Below are 17,452 nucleotides of genomic sequence, written 5' to 3' on the forward strand. Positions count from 1 at the left end.
GCTATCTCACCACAAGTGGAAGAGACGAAGAAGGAATGGGCTAACTTCAAACTCTAAATTATTTTAATACAAAGACTTGTCGCGTACTGTCGGTAGGCAAAAGAAAGAGAGCCAGTCTTCATTTGGCTTTAGACAGCAGAGGAGGGTACTGTGCATCAGCGATCGATGACTGAGTCACCCAGACTTGAACTTACTCTACGTTATTTTTAATATTGTTTTTTTTTGTTGTTTTTTTTAATTAACTCATTTTGCATTTTAAAGTCATAGGTCAATTAGGAGTACAGAGGAGCAAAAACATGGAAAGATTTAGCTCTTGAAGCACTTCACCCACGAGAAGGGCTAGAAGCACAGACACACACCCGGCCGGCTCGTTCCGTAGGACGACGGCGAGTCGGGGAGCGGAGGGTGCTCGGCAGACAGCTGTACGTCCAGGGAGAGAAACATTCCACATTCATTGCTCTTTTTTTTTTTTTCTTCTTTTCATTTCTATTGTGGAGGCTGTGTGAGAGTTTGAAGGACACGGCTGCATATCGTCTTTGTTTGTACGCTTAGGAGAAAGCCAGGATCATATGCATGGTGTGTTCTAAGCTGTCAAAAGCTGCCATAGCCTGTTGCAACGGCTTGACCTGTGTTTGTGTCTCCGACTGCAGCTCTATGGGGATTTCCCCGGGCCTCCATCACCCACTCACACACTCATGGCAGCCGTTTTAAAAAGAAAGAATTCTATAGATATAAATATAAATATATACATAAATATAAATATATATATATATATATATAAATATATATATATATACAAAAACTAATATTTTGAAGTGTTTTTAGCTTTTTCAAATATTGTGGTACGAGTTGTGCATTGTTTTTTGAAGAAGAAAAAACAAAAAAGAAAAAAAATTGCTGTTTTTTCAATGTCCCTCTTTGGTTAGGGTTTCTGTTGTTTTTTTTTCTTTCTCTTTGGTTCACTGGATTTTCTGTTCAGCACTTTGAAATCATAAACTAGTTCTGATTATTCTGACCGACTGCCTCTTGTGTTTTGATTCTTTAACATAAGATTTCTACTTCATATTAACAAAAACAAAAAGCTAAATGGGAATGAATTTAAGCCAATTTTTTTTTTTTTTTGAGAATGCGCATGTACGAGTGCCTTGTCAGACACAAAAGCCTCTTGACAAGGCCTTGTCTCTCTCCTGAGGTACCCTTGGGCTCTCACAGAAAGTAGAGGGGGGATTAGGATGGTTGGGGGGGGGGGGGGGGGGGGGGGGTGGGAGGGATTCATGTTAGCATGAGGTCCAGATCAGCCTCCAGCCTCGTTAAACACCATCGATCGCTACGGTGACATTTCACAGCACATGCCGTCTATACTGTCACTGCCATCACTCACTCGCTGTCCTGCACAACAGCGTGAACACACGCACACACACACACACACACACACACACACACACACTCTCTCTCTCTCTCTCCCTAACAGCCAGGTGATTGATAGTAAATGTGGTGGTGAAACTGTGAACAGCTCTATTTGTGCGTGAGAAAGAAAAGACAGAAAGATGTGTACCAAAGTTATGTCCATATGACGAGAACTGAAGCAGTGTACCACACACTTCAAGACCAGATTATCTTATCCAATGATTCATGACCCTTTTTGAATTAGAAAGTTTTAGACTCCAAAAGCTTCATAGGGAGACGGTCCAGAAATGGCAAATATGAATGCATTTCTGTGATTGTCATATTTCCCCAAAAAACTGTCCGTCATGTCAACAATCTTTCAGGGATTGTTACATCTCAGTGTTTGATGAGCATGCAGCACAAGACCATTCACACCTCTTTTCAAAAGTGATCCCAGCGTGTATGTGTTGAGATGAGTACATGTTAATCACCCCTTCTTTGAAAATAGCATTTCACAGCTAGAAGTAACATAACATGACATGAAGCAGAGCGACAGAAGAGCAAAATCCGCACTCTCCGACACACACACACACACACACACACACACACACACACACACACACACACACACACACACACACACCACACACACACACACACACACACACACACACACGACGAGCTGTCAGTCTACAAGCCAATCGATCAGTGCTGGCAGATAGCAGATATCCAGAGTCTTAATTAGAGGTCCCATTAGAACACACACACACACACACACACACACACACACACACACACACACACACACACACACACACACACACACACACACACACACACACACTCAAAACAGGTATTTAATTTATGTTCCCACGATTTCAGATCTGATCAGAATTGTATAAACACCCCTTATGAGAAAAAATGTATTTAGAAAAGTCTCTCATGATCAAAAGGAAATAAACAGTCAATATATTAAAAGAACCGTGCAGAGTGGAAGTATGTTCTTTCACAAATGTAGTTTTGCTTTTGTGAAAATATGTTTTTTTCAGCACACAATGTGACATGTACCAACAGGAAAAGCAAATAGAGCAAATAAAACCAGTGGTTGATGGTTCATGCAGCTGCTCTAGATTCTGGTCCTGGGTTCACTCTCAAAACGCTACAGCTTTATGGGACACCCTTGTAGGAAACGTCACATTGTGAGTATTGTTAGTAATACATGTGCTCTACCAACAGTGACATTTCAGGTTGTCGACTGTGAAAAAAGGCCTGCATCCACTGAGGAGTCAGGATGTGCTAATCACACCTGCTCTAAAAACACATTCAGGGGGTGTAAGACGGAGCCCTACTGTTTTCCTCTCCTGCTGACAAACTTCCCGGATTAGACTGAAACAAATGGCACCTGAACTCACCCTGGGCTCAATACACACAAACATTTATCAGCGTTACAGTTGCTTTACAGCAGTGGCTCCCAGCCTGGGCTCCAGGACCGACTTGGAAAGATTTTCAGTGAAGGAGGCATCGCCTGCTCTGAGGTTTGCTGTACATGTAAACATGTCAGAAAAAAACAACTGAATTTGACTTTTTCCAGGAGCAAGAGCAGACCTGAGAAACCACCGAGTGCTATCATGTTGACAGCTTCTGCTTTTGAGAGTTTGTAAAACACTGAAGCAGGAAGCTGATTTTCTATCTACCCTTTAGGACTGCAACTTTTGGAGTTGCCTGAAGGTGGACAAACATACACAAACAGAATTGAAAGCACACACACACACACACACACACACACACACACACACACACACACACACACACACACACACACACACACACACACACACACAAACACAGACAGTCACATCATGTGCACAGCAGCAGGGGAAATCCCCTGCAACTGGGGTTGTGTGTTTTACTGTGGCCTCTTGCATGGAGCATCCGCTGAGGGAAGAGTGTGTGGGGGTTTGGCCTAAATGTCAAAGGTAAAGGGTGCCACAGAAGAGAAGTGGAAACATGCAATAGACCCACTCACACAGGCAAATCTCAGAGGAGAGGAGGGGGAACCCCAATTTTATGTCTCTGCCCCCCCCCCCCCCCCCAAAAAAAAAGAAACCCAAAACAAACACACACAAAAAACAAAGGTAACATACAATGACTGATACTGTTTATTCAAGAGAAACACTGAAAAGTTCCTCAGAGATGATGAACATATAATTTGCGAAACAGGCATGTTTAAAGGAGCTCACTTATCTGTTCACTGTAAAACAGTAATAACTTTTATTTGTTGCTTAGCACATTCTAATGTTCAGATGATCGTGTTTGTTTTGCTGTGATGAGGGTTTAAGACACATTTGTAAAGGTCAGACATTCCCTGCTGAAAAAAATTCCCCCAATAATGATAAAAATAAATATGACAAAGAAAGAACAATTGCACTGCTATGTAATTGTGTGTTTGTTTCTCTGTTTATTATTATTATTATTATTATTATTATTATTATTATTATTATTATCTCCCTGTTTTTGTTGTTTGATTCTTTGCTTTGTCTTTAAATCACAGACAGGCTACAAAATGTCATTTTTGTATTTTATGTATTGGCATTAGATTTGATACTTGAAAATAAAAGTAAAAATGTTTCTTTTTTCTCTTTATTTCTTTTTTAGATCTGAGCCATTGTGAAAAAAAAACCAAATCATGAAACATTCAATAGTCTTTTTCTAACCCAATGTATCAGTGACTGAGAAAACAAAATCACAATATATATAAATAAACATCTGACAAAGTAGAACTGTTTCTTGTTTTAGTTTATCCTTATTATGAAGCCATCTTGATCGATTGAGCCACGATGACGAGGAACACAATGACTTCTGGGTGTTGGTGTAGGTCGGAACCTTTTCGGTGACGCACTCGGGGAGAAGTTGTTTACAAACGAAAATTGTCCTGAAACGAGAAGAAATATTTGTCTCCGATCATCAAATGTAACGAAACGTCCGTTTTAACGACGCCATGGAGGTTGACGGCTGCGTTTCTAGAAGATAAATGACCGTTTCGAGCGATATTGTCACTGGTGAGTCAGTCAGCCTGGGAAGTTTGGTGTTTCAGCAGCAGTTTCGGTTTTATCCTGTGACTCCGAGGATCGTTTAATTTCATTTACACACACACAGACGCACACACGCACGCACGCACGCACACACACACACACACACACACACACACACACACACACACACACACACACACACACACACACACACACACACACACACACACACACACACACACACACACACACGGCGTAATTAAATCAACAATTCAGCATATCTACATAGCATGTTGTCCTGAGTCCTATAAAAAAAAGAAGAAGCCAGATCAAGGTGTCTTTGCTTGATGTTGACTATCAGCTGTATTAAATAATATAGTATTCTTCTTGGCCACAAAGCGATTTAACAAATATCTATTTCTTTTTCAGCCTTGCGTAATCAAAGTCCACATAACTTAACAAAGCTGGCCATTAACTGATCAAATATGTTCGTGTGTGTCATTATGGTCCAACAACATATTTTTCTTTATTTTATTTACTTGCACAAAATACGTCTGATGACAAGAGAAAAAAAAACTTGTTGAATGTCTGAAAGACTATGTATATTATTAACAAATTTCCACATGAATATGCATGCTTTTAGCCTGACCAGACCTGGAGAGTTTTTATTTAATGGAGTCATGAAGGCCTTTATAATTTTATGTCACTAAATTCTTCACATTATGAGAAGACTTAAAATTCTCCCTTCAACCTGTACCCATACTGCCAGTATTTTGATTCATCAATCTAATAAACATCTGCAGTATAGCTTTCATACAGGATCAAGGATGTCTTTATGACCACGGTGGGACCGTTTCTGCTCCAATCAGCAATAAGACCTAACAATACAGCCAATAATAGTCAATAAAAAAGAACCCAAAATCCCGACTTAATTACAGTGGGCAGATTAAAGGACTGTTAACAATAAATCCAACATGGTATAGAGTCATTTAAGAGGCTGTTTGGTATCTGGGACAAATTAGTCACCTTCTCCCACATTTTGGCAGAGTGCTCCTGCACCCAGACGGAAACAATTTAAACTACTTGAATCGGAGCCATGTGTGATCAGCCAATATCGACTGGGATGCCTTCATCAATACGGCACCGTACTGATTAAACGATCAGTTGTATTTTAAATAAGTGAACAACTGATGATGTAGAAAAACCCGAGAAATCTCCAGAGCTCGTCGTGTTGTCAGATAATATAAAACAGGGGTAAGCTGTTTGTTTGTTTGTTTGTTTGTTCAACAACCGATGTCATTATTTAATCATCTGATATGGTAATAATTTTTTTTTGTCCATCTCTAACAGTTTTAGTATGGATGTTTGACCATCAGTACACCGTATTTCACTTATTCCTTTCACCAAGAGCATGCTGGCAAAGAGACAAATATCCAACGACCGAGCTGCCAGTTTTAGACGTGTGGGCTGGCTCGCATGTGTCACCAAGTTTATTAATTTGATTTATGTATTTATTAAAATCCTACTCTGCTGTATTTACACTGTGTGTGGGCGCAGTGAGATAAAGCTGAGCAGGTGCAGCGTCCAAGTTCCACAGAGGTGTCGGCTGTGGGCCGTCAGCGGGACACATGGCGGAGGAAAGCAACAAGCTGACACTGAGGCGCCTCGAAGCTCCCATCCACAAGTTCATTAAAGTGGCTCTGCCCACGGACCTGGAGAGGCTGCAGAAACACCACAATAACATACTGAAGGTGACGACTGAAATCTGTCGACGCACGCCATCGCAGTAATCAAGCAGTCCACTTATGAATAAGTAACTCTATTTCTTTTTCTTCTTCTCCTTCTTCTTCTTCTTCTTTTTCACGTTTGACAGTACCAACAGGGCCAGCTATGGGAGCGCCTTCATCATGAACACGTTAACGCCAGCAGGACAGTTCAGGTACGGCACGACGCTCTCCGAACGCCGCCCTTTCAGCAGGCGAGCGTCTGTTTTCCCAGTGAACGTGAGGGATTGTTGTGCCTCAGCGCCCCTTCGAATTCCTGAAGGCACATGGCTCTGAATGTGCACCGTATCGTTTTTATGTCCCAAATTGTCTGGGCTTCACTGGAATCATGACATTAATTCACGTCTAAAAAAAATCACAATTTCAGACCAGTCTGATGACATTAATGAAGGTTTTTGGACCGTGGGAGGAAACGAGAGTACCCAAGTGAAAACACGAATAGATTCTTGTGTGACTCTAAAAACAGCCTTTTCTTTGATTAAATTACAAAATCCAGACATACAACGTACTGTATACAATATTTTTTCCTTTCTTTTTGCAGCTCCTGTGTATTTTTAGTCGGTTTCCAGAACACACATGAGCAACAATCGTGACGCTTTCCCTTTTCTTTGTAGCCTAGGAGTCAAATTAAAATGTATGGATATACAGTATATTATTGGCCTGACAGGTGAAGAGGAGGAAAGTCATTTTAATCACATTTGAAAGTCATTAAAAAAAAAAAAAAAAAAAAAAACTTTCTAATTACGGTTCAATGTGAAATGTAAATGTTTTCTAAAATTAATAGCTATAATTTCTGATAACGCTTCCCTTCCAGTCTGTTCAGGCCCTTTATTCATTGCTGTCGTCTTTCCTGCACTGGCAGATATCAGTTCTCTTGAAAGGATGTCTGTGTTGTTTAGGTCAAGACTTATTTCTGGCCACTTTAAAATAGTGGATTTTCCCTTTTCTACCACATTTTTCCGCTCCCGATTGTGTGTCTCGGCTCATTGTCTTGCTCTGGACTTTACCTCAAACCCACTTTTCAGACCCTGCAAAACAGGTTTCTCTCCAAAAAGCCAAATTCATTTTGAATTTGATAATTTAATTAACAAATTCCCTGCATCCAATCTGATGCAGAAACATTGTAGTGTGATCAAATCCCCAGGATGTTTTACAGGTGCTAGAGTGCAAATGCACTAAAATGACTGGAATTTAAGCACAAACCTCCACTTTCTAGTATTTTTTTTCCATATTTGTAGTCATGGGAAATACGCCTGACAAATCCTGTCAGGGTTAGAAAGGATAAGAGAAAAGGGTTGAAATGACTCCTACTGGTTTTTATTTTCAGAAAATCTGTACGTGTCTTTTCAGACGTCCTTCGATTCACACCCAGCAAATGTTTAAGCAGTTTTATAACAGCGAGCTGTCTGAATAACTGCTGAAACTGTACTTCTGCTCTTAAAAATTAAAAAAGAGTATCCGTCCTACGTTTGTCTGAAATAGAGACGACAGGATGCAAACATATTGTTTTATCTGGAACAAAAGTAAAACCATTAAAACCCAGATTAAAGAAATACTTCAAACAAACATTCATCGGGAGATTGAAGTTCCTCTTGCATATTGCCTGTTGTTCACAAGCGGATGCAATAATATCGAAATAATACATTTTGGCCTCACATATAAAAAAGCATCCAGAAATGTATGAATCCTGGACATAAGCTGAAATAGTCGATGTCAAATGCTTCAATATTTTTGCATTGAAACTCAATTTTTCAAAGGAAAAGGCGGAAATCAGGGCAGGAAAAGACCAACTGCTAAACCTCAAATGCGCATCACTCAGTGTGTGTGTGTGTGTGTGTGTGTGTACTTGTTCACATGGTGGGTGTGAAACGCCTCGGGGGGATGTTGTTGCCTGGAAGCCACCATGTCTCTGAAGGTGAAATAACTCCAAACAGCCACACACCTATCCTCTCACCATTACCCTACAACCCCCCTGGGCACACAAAGAGTGCTTTCCCATGTCTTCTCGGCGTTAATCCAGAGTCGGGGTTCGTCTGCTCTGCCTTCCATGTGGGTGAATGTGTTTTTTTTAAATTTTATTTGTGTCATGGGCAGACATCATGGTCAGCAGGAACTCAGATAATAGGAGGCGTCGTTTGTATTTTGATCACATTTCTAACTATTAAACATGTTTTGTCTTGAGTGTTATTTATCCACGTCGGTCCTTTCTCCTTCTTTTTAACCCTCACCTCCATACTTGTAGCCTGACATGTACTCCTCCTAGCGTGCACCAGACGAACCCCCGAGAGAGGCAGAGAAAAGCTCCGGCAAACTGAGAGACAAGAAGTGGAGTCTGTCCTGTTTCGTCATCATTATCTGTCTCTGTGTATTTGGATGCGTTGGAACCACTTAATAGTCAAGATTGCTTTCGGTGTCTGAGCCAGCTGTGTCGATCAGCATGTTTATCATTTACTCACATATGTTAGGAGCATACAGATGTATTTTTCTTCATGTTGTGTAAATTGGCAGGATGTGGGTCATGATGGCCGGGCCACTCGCGCAAATGTCCCCTGGACAAGCGTACGAGGCTGGAGCGGTCAGCACGAGCACCTTGCTTCCTGTTTTAGTCGGAAAGTTATTTGATGTCATAGAGATCAAAAAAAAAAAGTGTCTTTAGCCTCCATTTCACACATTTATATCACAACATCAGTTTGCTTCTCCTTTGCCTGCAAACCAAGCGTCACACCAGTCGCCCTCAGAACCTCACTCTCTGAGCGTCTCTCTCTGCAGCAACTGCACGCAAACATCAGGGAGATGGAGAAGCTGTGCGCTCGGGTTCGCCCCGACGACGCCGCCGCCCTGGAAGCGCTCGTCAAGCCGGTCCGGGACCGAGCGTCCCAAGCCGCCACAGATTTCCTGCTTTTGCACTCCAAACCCGAACCTCCGCCTTCGGAGACGCCGCCGTCTCCACCCGCCGCTCAGCCGTCCAGCTGTGCGTCCGTGTCGGGCAGGCAAACTCAACTCCAGCTGCCGGACATCCCCCCTGATCAGTGTGCGGCAGAGTCCTGGGATCACCTGGAAGAGGTGCGTTTGTCCGTGTCCCTCCTATGCCGCGACATACAGAGATGAGATTTGAAATCTTTAAACCTGCTTTTCCTCGAAGGATTCGACAAACCTGTGCATGTGTGTGAATTGTAAGCCGAGTGCAGATGGACTGGAACAAACGAGGCATACAACAGGTCGCGCCCCCCCCGACACACATTTTGACTTGTAATCAGAAGGAAATCATACCACGGCGCTGTCCATGTCCTTATTAAGTCGTGTGAATGTAAACCAGGAAATCCTGAAACTGAAGATACTGGTTGGGATTCCGTCAATATTCATTATTATATTATATATTATTATACCACATTTTCGTGTGGAGAAAAGTTAACATAATGTACAACAGGAAAGTTGTCGTGTCAATTAAAAAGAACTAAGCAGAGTGTAGAAATATTACTTATCGTATTAAAAACACATATTTGTAGGACTTTGCTAGTTTGTGTGATGATGACCTGAAAATTTTTAAAAGATATTTATATAAATACACAATTATAAACAGTTCATATCGTATGTACTCATATTACTAAAACTGCCATGTGTTGAAGTCACTGACATTTTTTTTTTCCCTTACTGGTGCTTTAGCTTTGTGTGACAGTGAAATAAAAGCAGTTTTTTTTTTGCCTCTCAGGATCTGAAGGCGCTGAGTGGTTTGGTGATGGAGTTCTCGCTGCTCGTTCATGTGAGTACACTCAGGCGGGCCTCCCATGTACGTCCCGGCTAGCGCATTCATATCTCAACGCCGGACGCAGCTTTCTCTCGCTCTACATGTGTGCACAGCCGGCTCCGCCAACGAAAGCAGTGTGACAGTGGCTGTTCGCCTATAGCATTTCTCGGAATCAGTTTGTGTGTGTGTGTGTGTTTGACCAGTGTGTGCTTGTGTTGCCTGGCAAGGCTCCTCCGAGACGAGGTTACAGAGATCCACTCCGGAGAACCGCCGGGGCCCCAGAGGCCCTTCAGCGAGGCCAAGAGGAGGGAGAGGGTGGATTTTAGAGGAGGAGGAGGGGGGTGGTGAGAGGGGGGGAGCCGACTGTCGCAGGGGGAGGAGAGGGAAACGAGGGATCCATCAGAGCAGGTGGAGAACAGACGGTTCAGATTATCACGCTATCCTCGGGGATGGAGGGAGAGGAGCAGAGAGGCTGAGCGAAGAGATTAACAGTGGAAGAGAGAAAGAGTGAAGATGTAGTGGGGGGGGGCACAGAGGTATGAGAGGGGGGTGGCAGAAAGAGCATAGACATGTTGTGGTGTCTCGGGGGTGAAAGAGGCCGTTAAGGGAGTGATATTCCAACGCTCAGCCTCTGTGGAAATACTGAGTGAGAGCGTGGTGAGATCGTCGCCTTTGTCTCGGTGCTCCTGCTCTTACCTGAACGCTTCAGTTCTCAGTCTCTTCTAAGAAGGTTAACACAAACAGGTCTGTATTAGACGACCTGTTAATCAGAGGAAATGTGAGGCACGCTGATGGAGCCGTGTTGCCATATAGATTTTGAAATGCAAAATTTGAGAAAACCCTGAATGGAAACCGTCAGGACTCGTTTTGATGTGACATAAAAGACTCCGTGAATCAATTTGTTATTGGTGTCGTATTCAAAACTGTATTAAAAGCAGTAGTGAGACTGTCCAGCTCCCCTCTCAGAATCAAACCAGGTTATTTTTGTTTAATTTTTTTAAATGGAACAAAGATTTAAACAATTCCCAATGTCTCTACCTCTAACATCTGGGTGATCTAATGCAATACCAAATTTGAACGAAATCAGAGCGACAGACGAAAAAGGTAAAACGTGTAAACTGTGGTTTGGCGCCGTGTGAGGAGGCCGAAAGAAAAGATGGCGTTTTGAGGCGGAGCAGGGGAAGGAAAAACATGCTGGTTGTTGTTTGGTCACTATGTCCATCCAACCCTCACGTGGAGAGAGACAGCTGCCACTCTGAATATTTCATGAGACACACACACACACACACACACGCCTTTATGACCCCACCCTCAGTGAAACCTCCCTTGAATATACCTCCAGCCTCCACACACTCCCCTCTTGTGTAACGTGTGCCGCCGGGCTGGATTTGGCCAGGTGAAATATAAAAACTTTGAGCACAACAGGTGGTTTGCTACTTCCTGTGTGTGCGTGCATGTGCATGTGTGCGTGTGTGCGTGTGTGCGTGTGTGCGTGTGTGCGTGTGTGTGTGTGTGTGTGTGTGTGTGTGTGTGTGTGTGTGTGTGTGTGTGTGTGTGTGTGTGTGTCAGTCAATATGCTCGCTTGAATATGTGCTGGTGCTAATACGTGCTCGTCTGTGTGTAACCCCCGTGCTTCCCAGTCCCAGCAGGAGAAGATTGACAGCATAGAGGACAACGTCAACACAGCCGCTGCCAACGTGGAGGAGGGGACCAGGAGCCTGGGGAAGGTATGTATAAGTGTGTGTGTGTGTGTGTGTGTGTGTGTGTCGGTGTGTGTGTGTGTGTCGGGATGATGTGTGTGTGGTGTTTGGGAGATGGGGAGATCGATGGCACTTTGCCTCCCAGCCATTCCACAGCGTTTGTCCCTATTGATCCGTTCGAATACGGAGGAAAGCTGCAATTAAGGAAATAGAGAGAGGAGAGGGATAGAGAGGAGTGGAGGGGAGGGAAAGTGATAGAGAGGTGGGATGAGAGCGCTGACGAGAGCCGGTGTGTGTGTGTGTGTGTGTGTGTGTGTGTGTGTGTGTGTGTGTGTGTGTGTGTGTGTGTGTGTGTGTGTGTGTGTGTGTGTGTGTGTGTGTGTGTGTGTGTGTGTGTGTGTGTGTGTGTGTGTGTGTGTGTGTGTGTGTGTTAGCGCAGCGCCGAGGAGAGGTTTAAATGACTGCTTAATAGTTTTTCAGAAGCAGCATTGTCAATTCAGCACGCCCGTCCACTGATGTGAGCCCAGTGTAAGTCACAAGGCGACTCAGTGCCCTTCACACCTACTACACACTTGAAATGTTGGAACTTTTTTTGTGTCCAGAATGAATCACCTGTTTTTGTCAAGCCACCACACACACACACACACACACACACACACACATCAGTGCAGACAACACCACTTATTTGCCAAACAGTAGAAGAATATTCCTGAACTGTCCGTGGTGTTTTGAGGATTAACGGAAAAAGAAGGATGTGCGCATCTGTTCAGCTGTGAATTTAGATTTTTGTTGTTCAGCTTCACATTTTAGGAACATAATGGAAGTGTGAAGTAATTCGGCTGCAATTACCGGCATCCAGCGACAGTGTCAAAGCTGTCGGTGCTAACCGTGGACTGAAAATAAACACACATGAAAGACTGTGGGTTTTTTTTTGTTGTTGTTGTTGTTTTGTTTCGATTATTTATTTATTTAAAAAAATTTTTTTTAATCATTTCACAGCTTGACAGAGTCATCGGCCAATGCTGCCGCTTCCAAATGACAAAAACACCACAAGAGTAGTATCAGCTCAGATGAATACCGAGCTGTCGCCGTTACTGAGCTCTCATTTCTGCCACCAATGATGGAGCGTTACACCACATTCTGATTTCTTTTCCTTTGTGTCGTAAACAATCACTTACTTCAGTTACTTCAATAACCAGTTTTGGTGCTTGTGAAATGTCATAACGTAGTTTGCTAGTGCAAATAGTTTTTTTTTTCTACAAAGCCCAAGGTGAAGTTTTGAAGCCTTGAATCAAAACAATAGATCAATTATTTTACATGTTTGCTTTTTGTTGTTTGTTTTTTTTCTTTCATTTTATGAATCCCAAATGTTCGATAGCAATAAAATACTTCTTTATTGTCACTGTGGAAGCAATGTCAAAAAGACATTGTCACGGTGTCCTCTCTGGCTGCGATACACAGAGTGACAAATAATAACATGAAGTGAAAGATAAATGTATATTAAAGTATAAAATAGGAACTATTAAAGAAAGAAAAGAAAATGATCCTATAATGTGAAAAGACTTCACATCAACATTATTCAATGAAGCCCAAGCGCAGTTAAACTCCACTAATTGTGAAACAGAAACATTTTGTGTTTCATTTTGACCTTAATTAAACGATAAAAAAAATAAATAAATTATTTTAATAATTATTGACCCAAAATGGGAAGACAAATGCTGACTGAGCGCTCTGCGAGGTCTAGTGGATGGAGTGGGCTGCACCATGGATGGGTGGATAGGGGTGGGTGGGGGGGGGAAATCAGATGAGACGGATGTCAGATGTTTCAACGTGTTTGAAAGCTTGTAATCTGTCATCAGGTCAAACTGAGACACACACACACACACACACACACACACACACACACACACACACACACACACACACACACACACACACACACACACACACACGGTCACACGGTTCCCTCCACAACCTGAACCCAGAGTCCCTTTTAACTCGGCTCAGATGAAATTAAAATTCCCTTAACTGCCACAGGGGCTGGGACCAGCAATACTCGCTTTTGAACTAGATTAATTTAATGCTGAAGTGTTAATCAAGTGAGTGTGCATGTGTGTGTGTATGTGGGTGTGTGCGCGTGTGTCTCTCCACGTGTGTGCGTGTGTGTGAGGCCGGTCAGAGAATCAGTCATTAATTGCCATCAGCAAAGAGCACCTTCCACTCTGATGATAACGCTGTAATAACACACAGGCCACATCTCTCTGATTCCTTGCAAATGAAGATAATGAAAAGGCTTTGATGCAGCCATGGAAGTGTCGGTTTACATTTACACATGCAGACTTGTTTACAGCTTCTTCTTCTTCTTTTTTTTTTTCCTGTGGGTTGATGTGTGATCATGAAAGGATAGACACATCCAAACTATCGCAGTCTGTCTTGAAGCCACAAAGTGTGTGTGTGTGTGTGTGTGTCTGTGAGAGTGTGTGTGCGCGTGTGCGTGCGTGTCAAATTAAACTTGAACATATCTCTTCCTCCTGTCTCTCCAGGCGGTGGGCTACAAGTTGGCTGTGCTGCCGGTTGCCGGGGCGATCCTGGGCGGTGTGGTAGGAGGTCCTCTCGGCCTGCTGGTTGGGTTTAAAGCTGCAGGGGTGGCCGCCGCTCTGGGAGGGGGGGCTCTGGGCTTCGCGGGGGGCAACCTGGTGCAGAAACGTCGCCGGGCCCAAGTGGACCTGCAGATGAAACGACTGACGGCGCCGCCGCCGGCTGCACCCGGACCGCAGCCAGGCAGAGAAAAATAAATGGAAGCAACAAAACTCCACCTCTGGTCGCATGAAAGAGCCTTAAAGAGACTCCGTGTTCAACCAAACGTTTTTCTGTGGAACTAACATGTAACAACAGCCTTATTTCATGAGTCTGCCTGGACATAAATGTACTTGGAAAGACTTATTTACACGACAGCCTTGTGTGCAGAGCGTGACGTCACTGTGAGCTCAGCTCTTTTCTGAGAGAAACTTAAGTCCTGCTCGTTAATCGTAACAAGAGCAACAAGAGTCTGCTCCTTAAAGGGCTCATATTACACAGGTTTTCAATACTCTCACACGGGTTTCATTGATCCAAAACCGTTCATAGGAGCTGCATTCAGAATCTGCTGTGTCTGGCGTGAGCTGGGCTGGCTCCGCCCACACATGCCCATCTTGTTAAGAGGAGGACGTACTTCCTCTCGTGAGTAGTATGTGCCAGAGCTGAGCTGCCAAATTGTGGGAGGGTCTACCTTTATTGGGATTGGCTAAACCCCTGATGACACTATATAGGGGTTGAGTTCTGATTGGCTCGTTGGAGCAATACACTTTTTTTTTTTTTAAATGAAACAAGCCGGGGAGAGAGACTATTCTAGATAGTACTGTTGGAAAACCGTTAGTGAATTTTGCCTAATGTGACCCTTTTAAAGACCCTGTGAAATAATACCATAAGGATATTGCACATATTTCTATTTATGTATTTGTGGACATTTCAGATTTGATTGACACTTTATAATGTAACCCAATACCAGTCATTATAAGATAACAGCTCTAGAATCAGACATTTGGCACAAAATAGATGATTTAAATATCGAAACATGAACAATTCCCATAGACGAGATAAAAACTGAAGCAATAATTTTGATTTCACAGGGTCTCTGTCATTGTTGCGTGTGTGTGTACGTCAGGTCTAACAGTGGCCGTTTCAATATTTCTTCATGTAGAAAAAATTGGAAAAAGTTCCATGTACACTGAATCCCACTGTACCTAAGTTGCACTCAGAGCCATAGTGCCAAAGTCCAGAAGTGACTTGACTGTGTAAACCTTCCCCGCGTATCGATGACGCATCTGCTGCCAAATAAACTGTTTTTTCAGTCGTCCATTAGATTAAGTGGAATCATTACAAACACACAAAACGACTTTTGTAAAATGGTTTTTAATTTATTTTTTCATATTTACTTTTCCCTCCCCTCTGAGATGACTGATTCTAGCAATGGCGTCACACTTTCCCACCGTTGATCAGTACGTGGGCTGATATGTCACTATGCAGGTAACGGTTGGCCTCTATGGAAGGGCGGGATGCACAGTACAAACTTAGCAATCTGTCCCCATACTCGTAGTTTGAGCGCTCCGCCTTTTTTTCTTTCTTTCTGACTCTCGGGAATTTAAAACTTGTACCAAAACCTCGAAGACATATAAAGAGACAAAACTGGTTTAAAGAGAACTCGTATAAAGTGGCAGACAAAATTTCCACCATTCATCTTAAGGATTTCCACCCTCTCTCTCTCTCTCTCGCTCGCTCTCTCTCTCTCCACACTTTCAACCTTTGTTTCAAAAGTTTGAAAAGGCGCAGTTGTTTTTCTCCCAGTGGACGACACATTTGAAAACAAGGAAACGGCTAAAAACAAAACAGTCATTTCAGAAATCTGTGATCATGTTAAAATACATCATTTCAAACATGTTTTTACCTTCTATTCTGATTCACATGAACACAACCTGCACTTATGGATATACCGTGGCTATGAAAAGTACCCAGCACCTTTTGATCTACTTAATATTTTACCATTTTACAACTGTGGATGTAATTAGAATTTGTCTTCTTTGGGTTGGCAATTAAAAAAAAAAAAAAAAAAATGCACAAAAGCACATGTTTATCCATACATGAGTTGCAGTTTAAAAATGTTGGAAGATTTGGCCCCTTTATTTTCTCTTCTAGAACTTTTTTTTTTTTTATTGCATGTCAGCCTTCCATTTTAAAAATTACAAGACATCGACGGCCACTGCGATCCATAGAACTCTCCTCATGCTCATTAGATGCTTTAAATTTGAACTAAGTCTTTATATGTAGTCTGGAGCTGTCAATATCTATTTTTGTTGTTATTTGTCACTTCTAAATATTTGGTTTGATGAAATAATCCAATTTATCATCCAGTTTTAATCATATCTTTAAAAAAAAATAATGAGAGGTTCTGTGATGCTGTATTGGAGAGGCCGGCCTCAGACTGAGGGGTTCAGAGAGCTACGGACATTAAATCACAGTATTTATACCAATAAGACCGTTCTGTCACTCCCACACTCACATCCCTCTTTGCTTAGTCATTCTACCAGATTCAGGCTTACATTGAAGTCGTTTTTTTTTTCTTTTCTACAATGCAGGAAAGGCTACGTTTCCATTTCCCTCCTCTGCCGTTCATTCGGCTTCTAATTTGATGTTCAGATTTTCCCGCAAACACGGTGCCGACCCCCAGTCGACTGTCGCACGGCGTCCTGGGCGCTGCAGCGAGCCTTCACACAGCATGACACTGCCACCACCAGGCTTCATGCTGGGGATGGTGTGTTTTTGGTGTTTCGCTGAGCTTACCAAGCACAATTTGTTTTTGTATTAATGTGATTGGTGGCAAAAAAAACAAACAAAAAAACAATTAATGATATCCACTAATTATATCCATATATTGTAAAAAAAAAAAAAAAAAAAAAAAGTAAAGCACTGTAAAAGACATCATAATCTAGGCATACCAAGGAGAGACAGGGTGCATCTCAACAGGCTGAAGTAGCACCGTCTTTTTATCTTCACTCATGAGCAATGATTTAAAATAATGCTACTCCTATCAAGTATTTCACCTAGTGTGTGTGTGTGTGTGTGTGTGTAGAAGATAATGGAGATGACGCTACTTCAAACAGGCTTATCCGTTCTAACTTGTGCTCTACAAATGAATTAGGAGTTGGTCGTATTGAGATGCAGCCATGAGGTCAGTAAAACTAAACACGCATCTCCTATCAGACAGCCTGA

General features: G+C 42.5%; 1 protein-coding gene across 1 annotated transcript; it reads left to right on the plus strand.

Annotated features, from left to right (window-relative positions):
• Positions 1–4,280: 4,280 nt before the first annotated feature.
• stx17 (syntaxin 17) lies at positions 4,281–15,542 on the plus strand. The gene is made up of 7 exons (XM_080501111.1): positions 4,281–4,445; positions 5,976–6,169; positions 6,292–6,357; positions 8,972–9,265; positions 9,912–9,962; positions 11,588–11,674; positions 14,191–15,542. Exons 2-7 carry the CDS (start codon positions 6,047–6,049, stop codon positions 14,440–14,442), a joined length of 873 nt encoding a protein of 290 aa, XP_080357237.1. The 5' UTR covers positions 4,281–4,445; positions 5,976–6,046; the 3' UTR covers positions 14,443–15,542.
• Positions 15,543–17,452: the final 1,910 nt, after the last annotated feature.

The sequence above is a fragment of the Blennius ocellaris genome (assembly GCF_963422515.1).
Source record: "Blennius ocellaris genome assembly, chromosome: 8".
Lineage (NCBI taxonomy): Eukaryota > Metazoa > Chordata > Actinopteri > Blenniiformes > Blenniidae > Blennius > Blennius ocellaris.

Coding starts and splice junctions, on each gene's coding strand:
- stx17 (XM_080501111.1), top strand. CDS start 6,047: ATGGCGGAGGAAAGCAACAAGCTGACACTGAGGCGCCTCGAAGCTCCC. Junction 9,266..9,911: donor CCTGGGATCACCTGGAAGAG/GTGCGTTTGTCC, acceptor TTTGCCTCTCAG/GATCTGAAGGCGCTGAGTGG. Junction 11,675..14,190: donor GGACCAGGAGCCTGGGGAAG/GTATGTATAAGT, acceptor CTGTCTCTCCAG/GCGGTGGGCTACAAGTTGGC.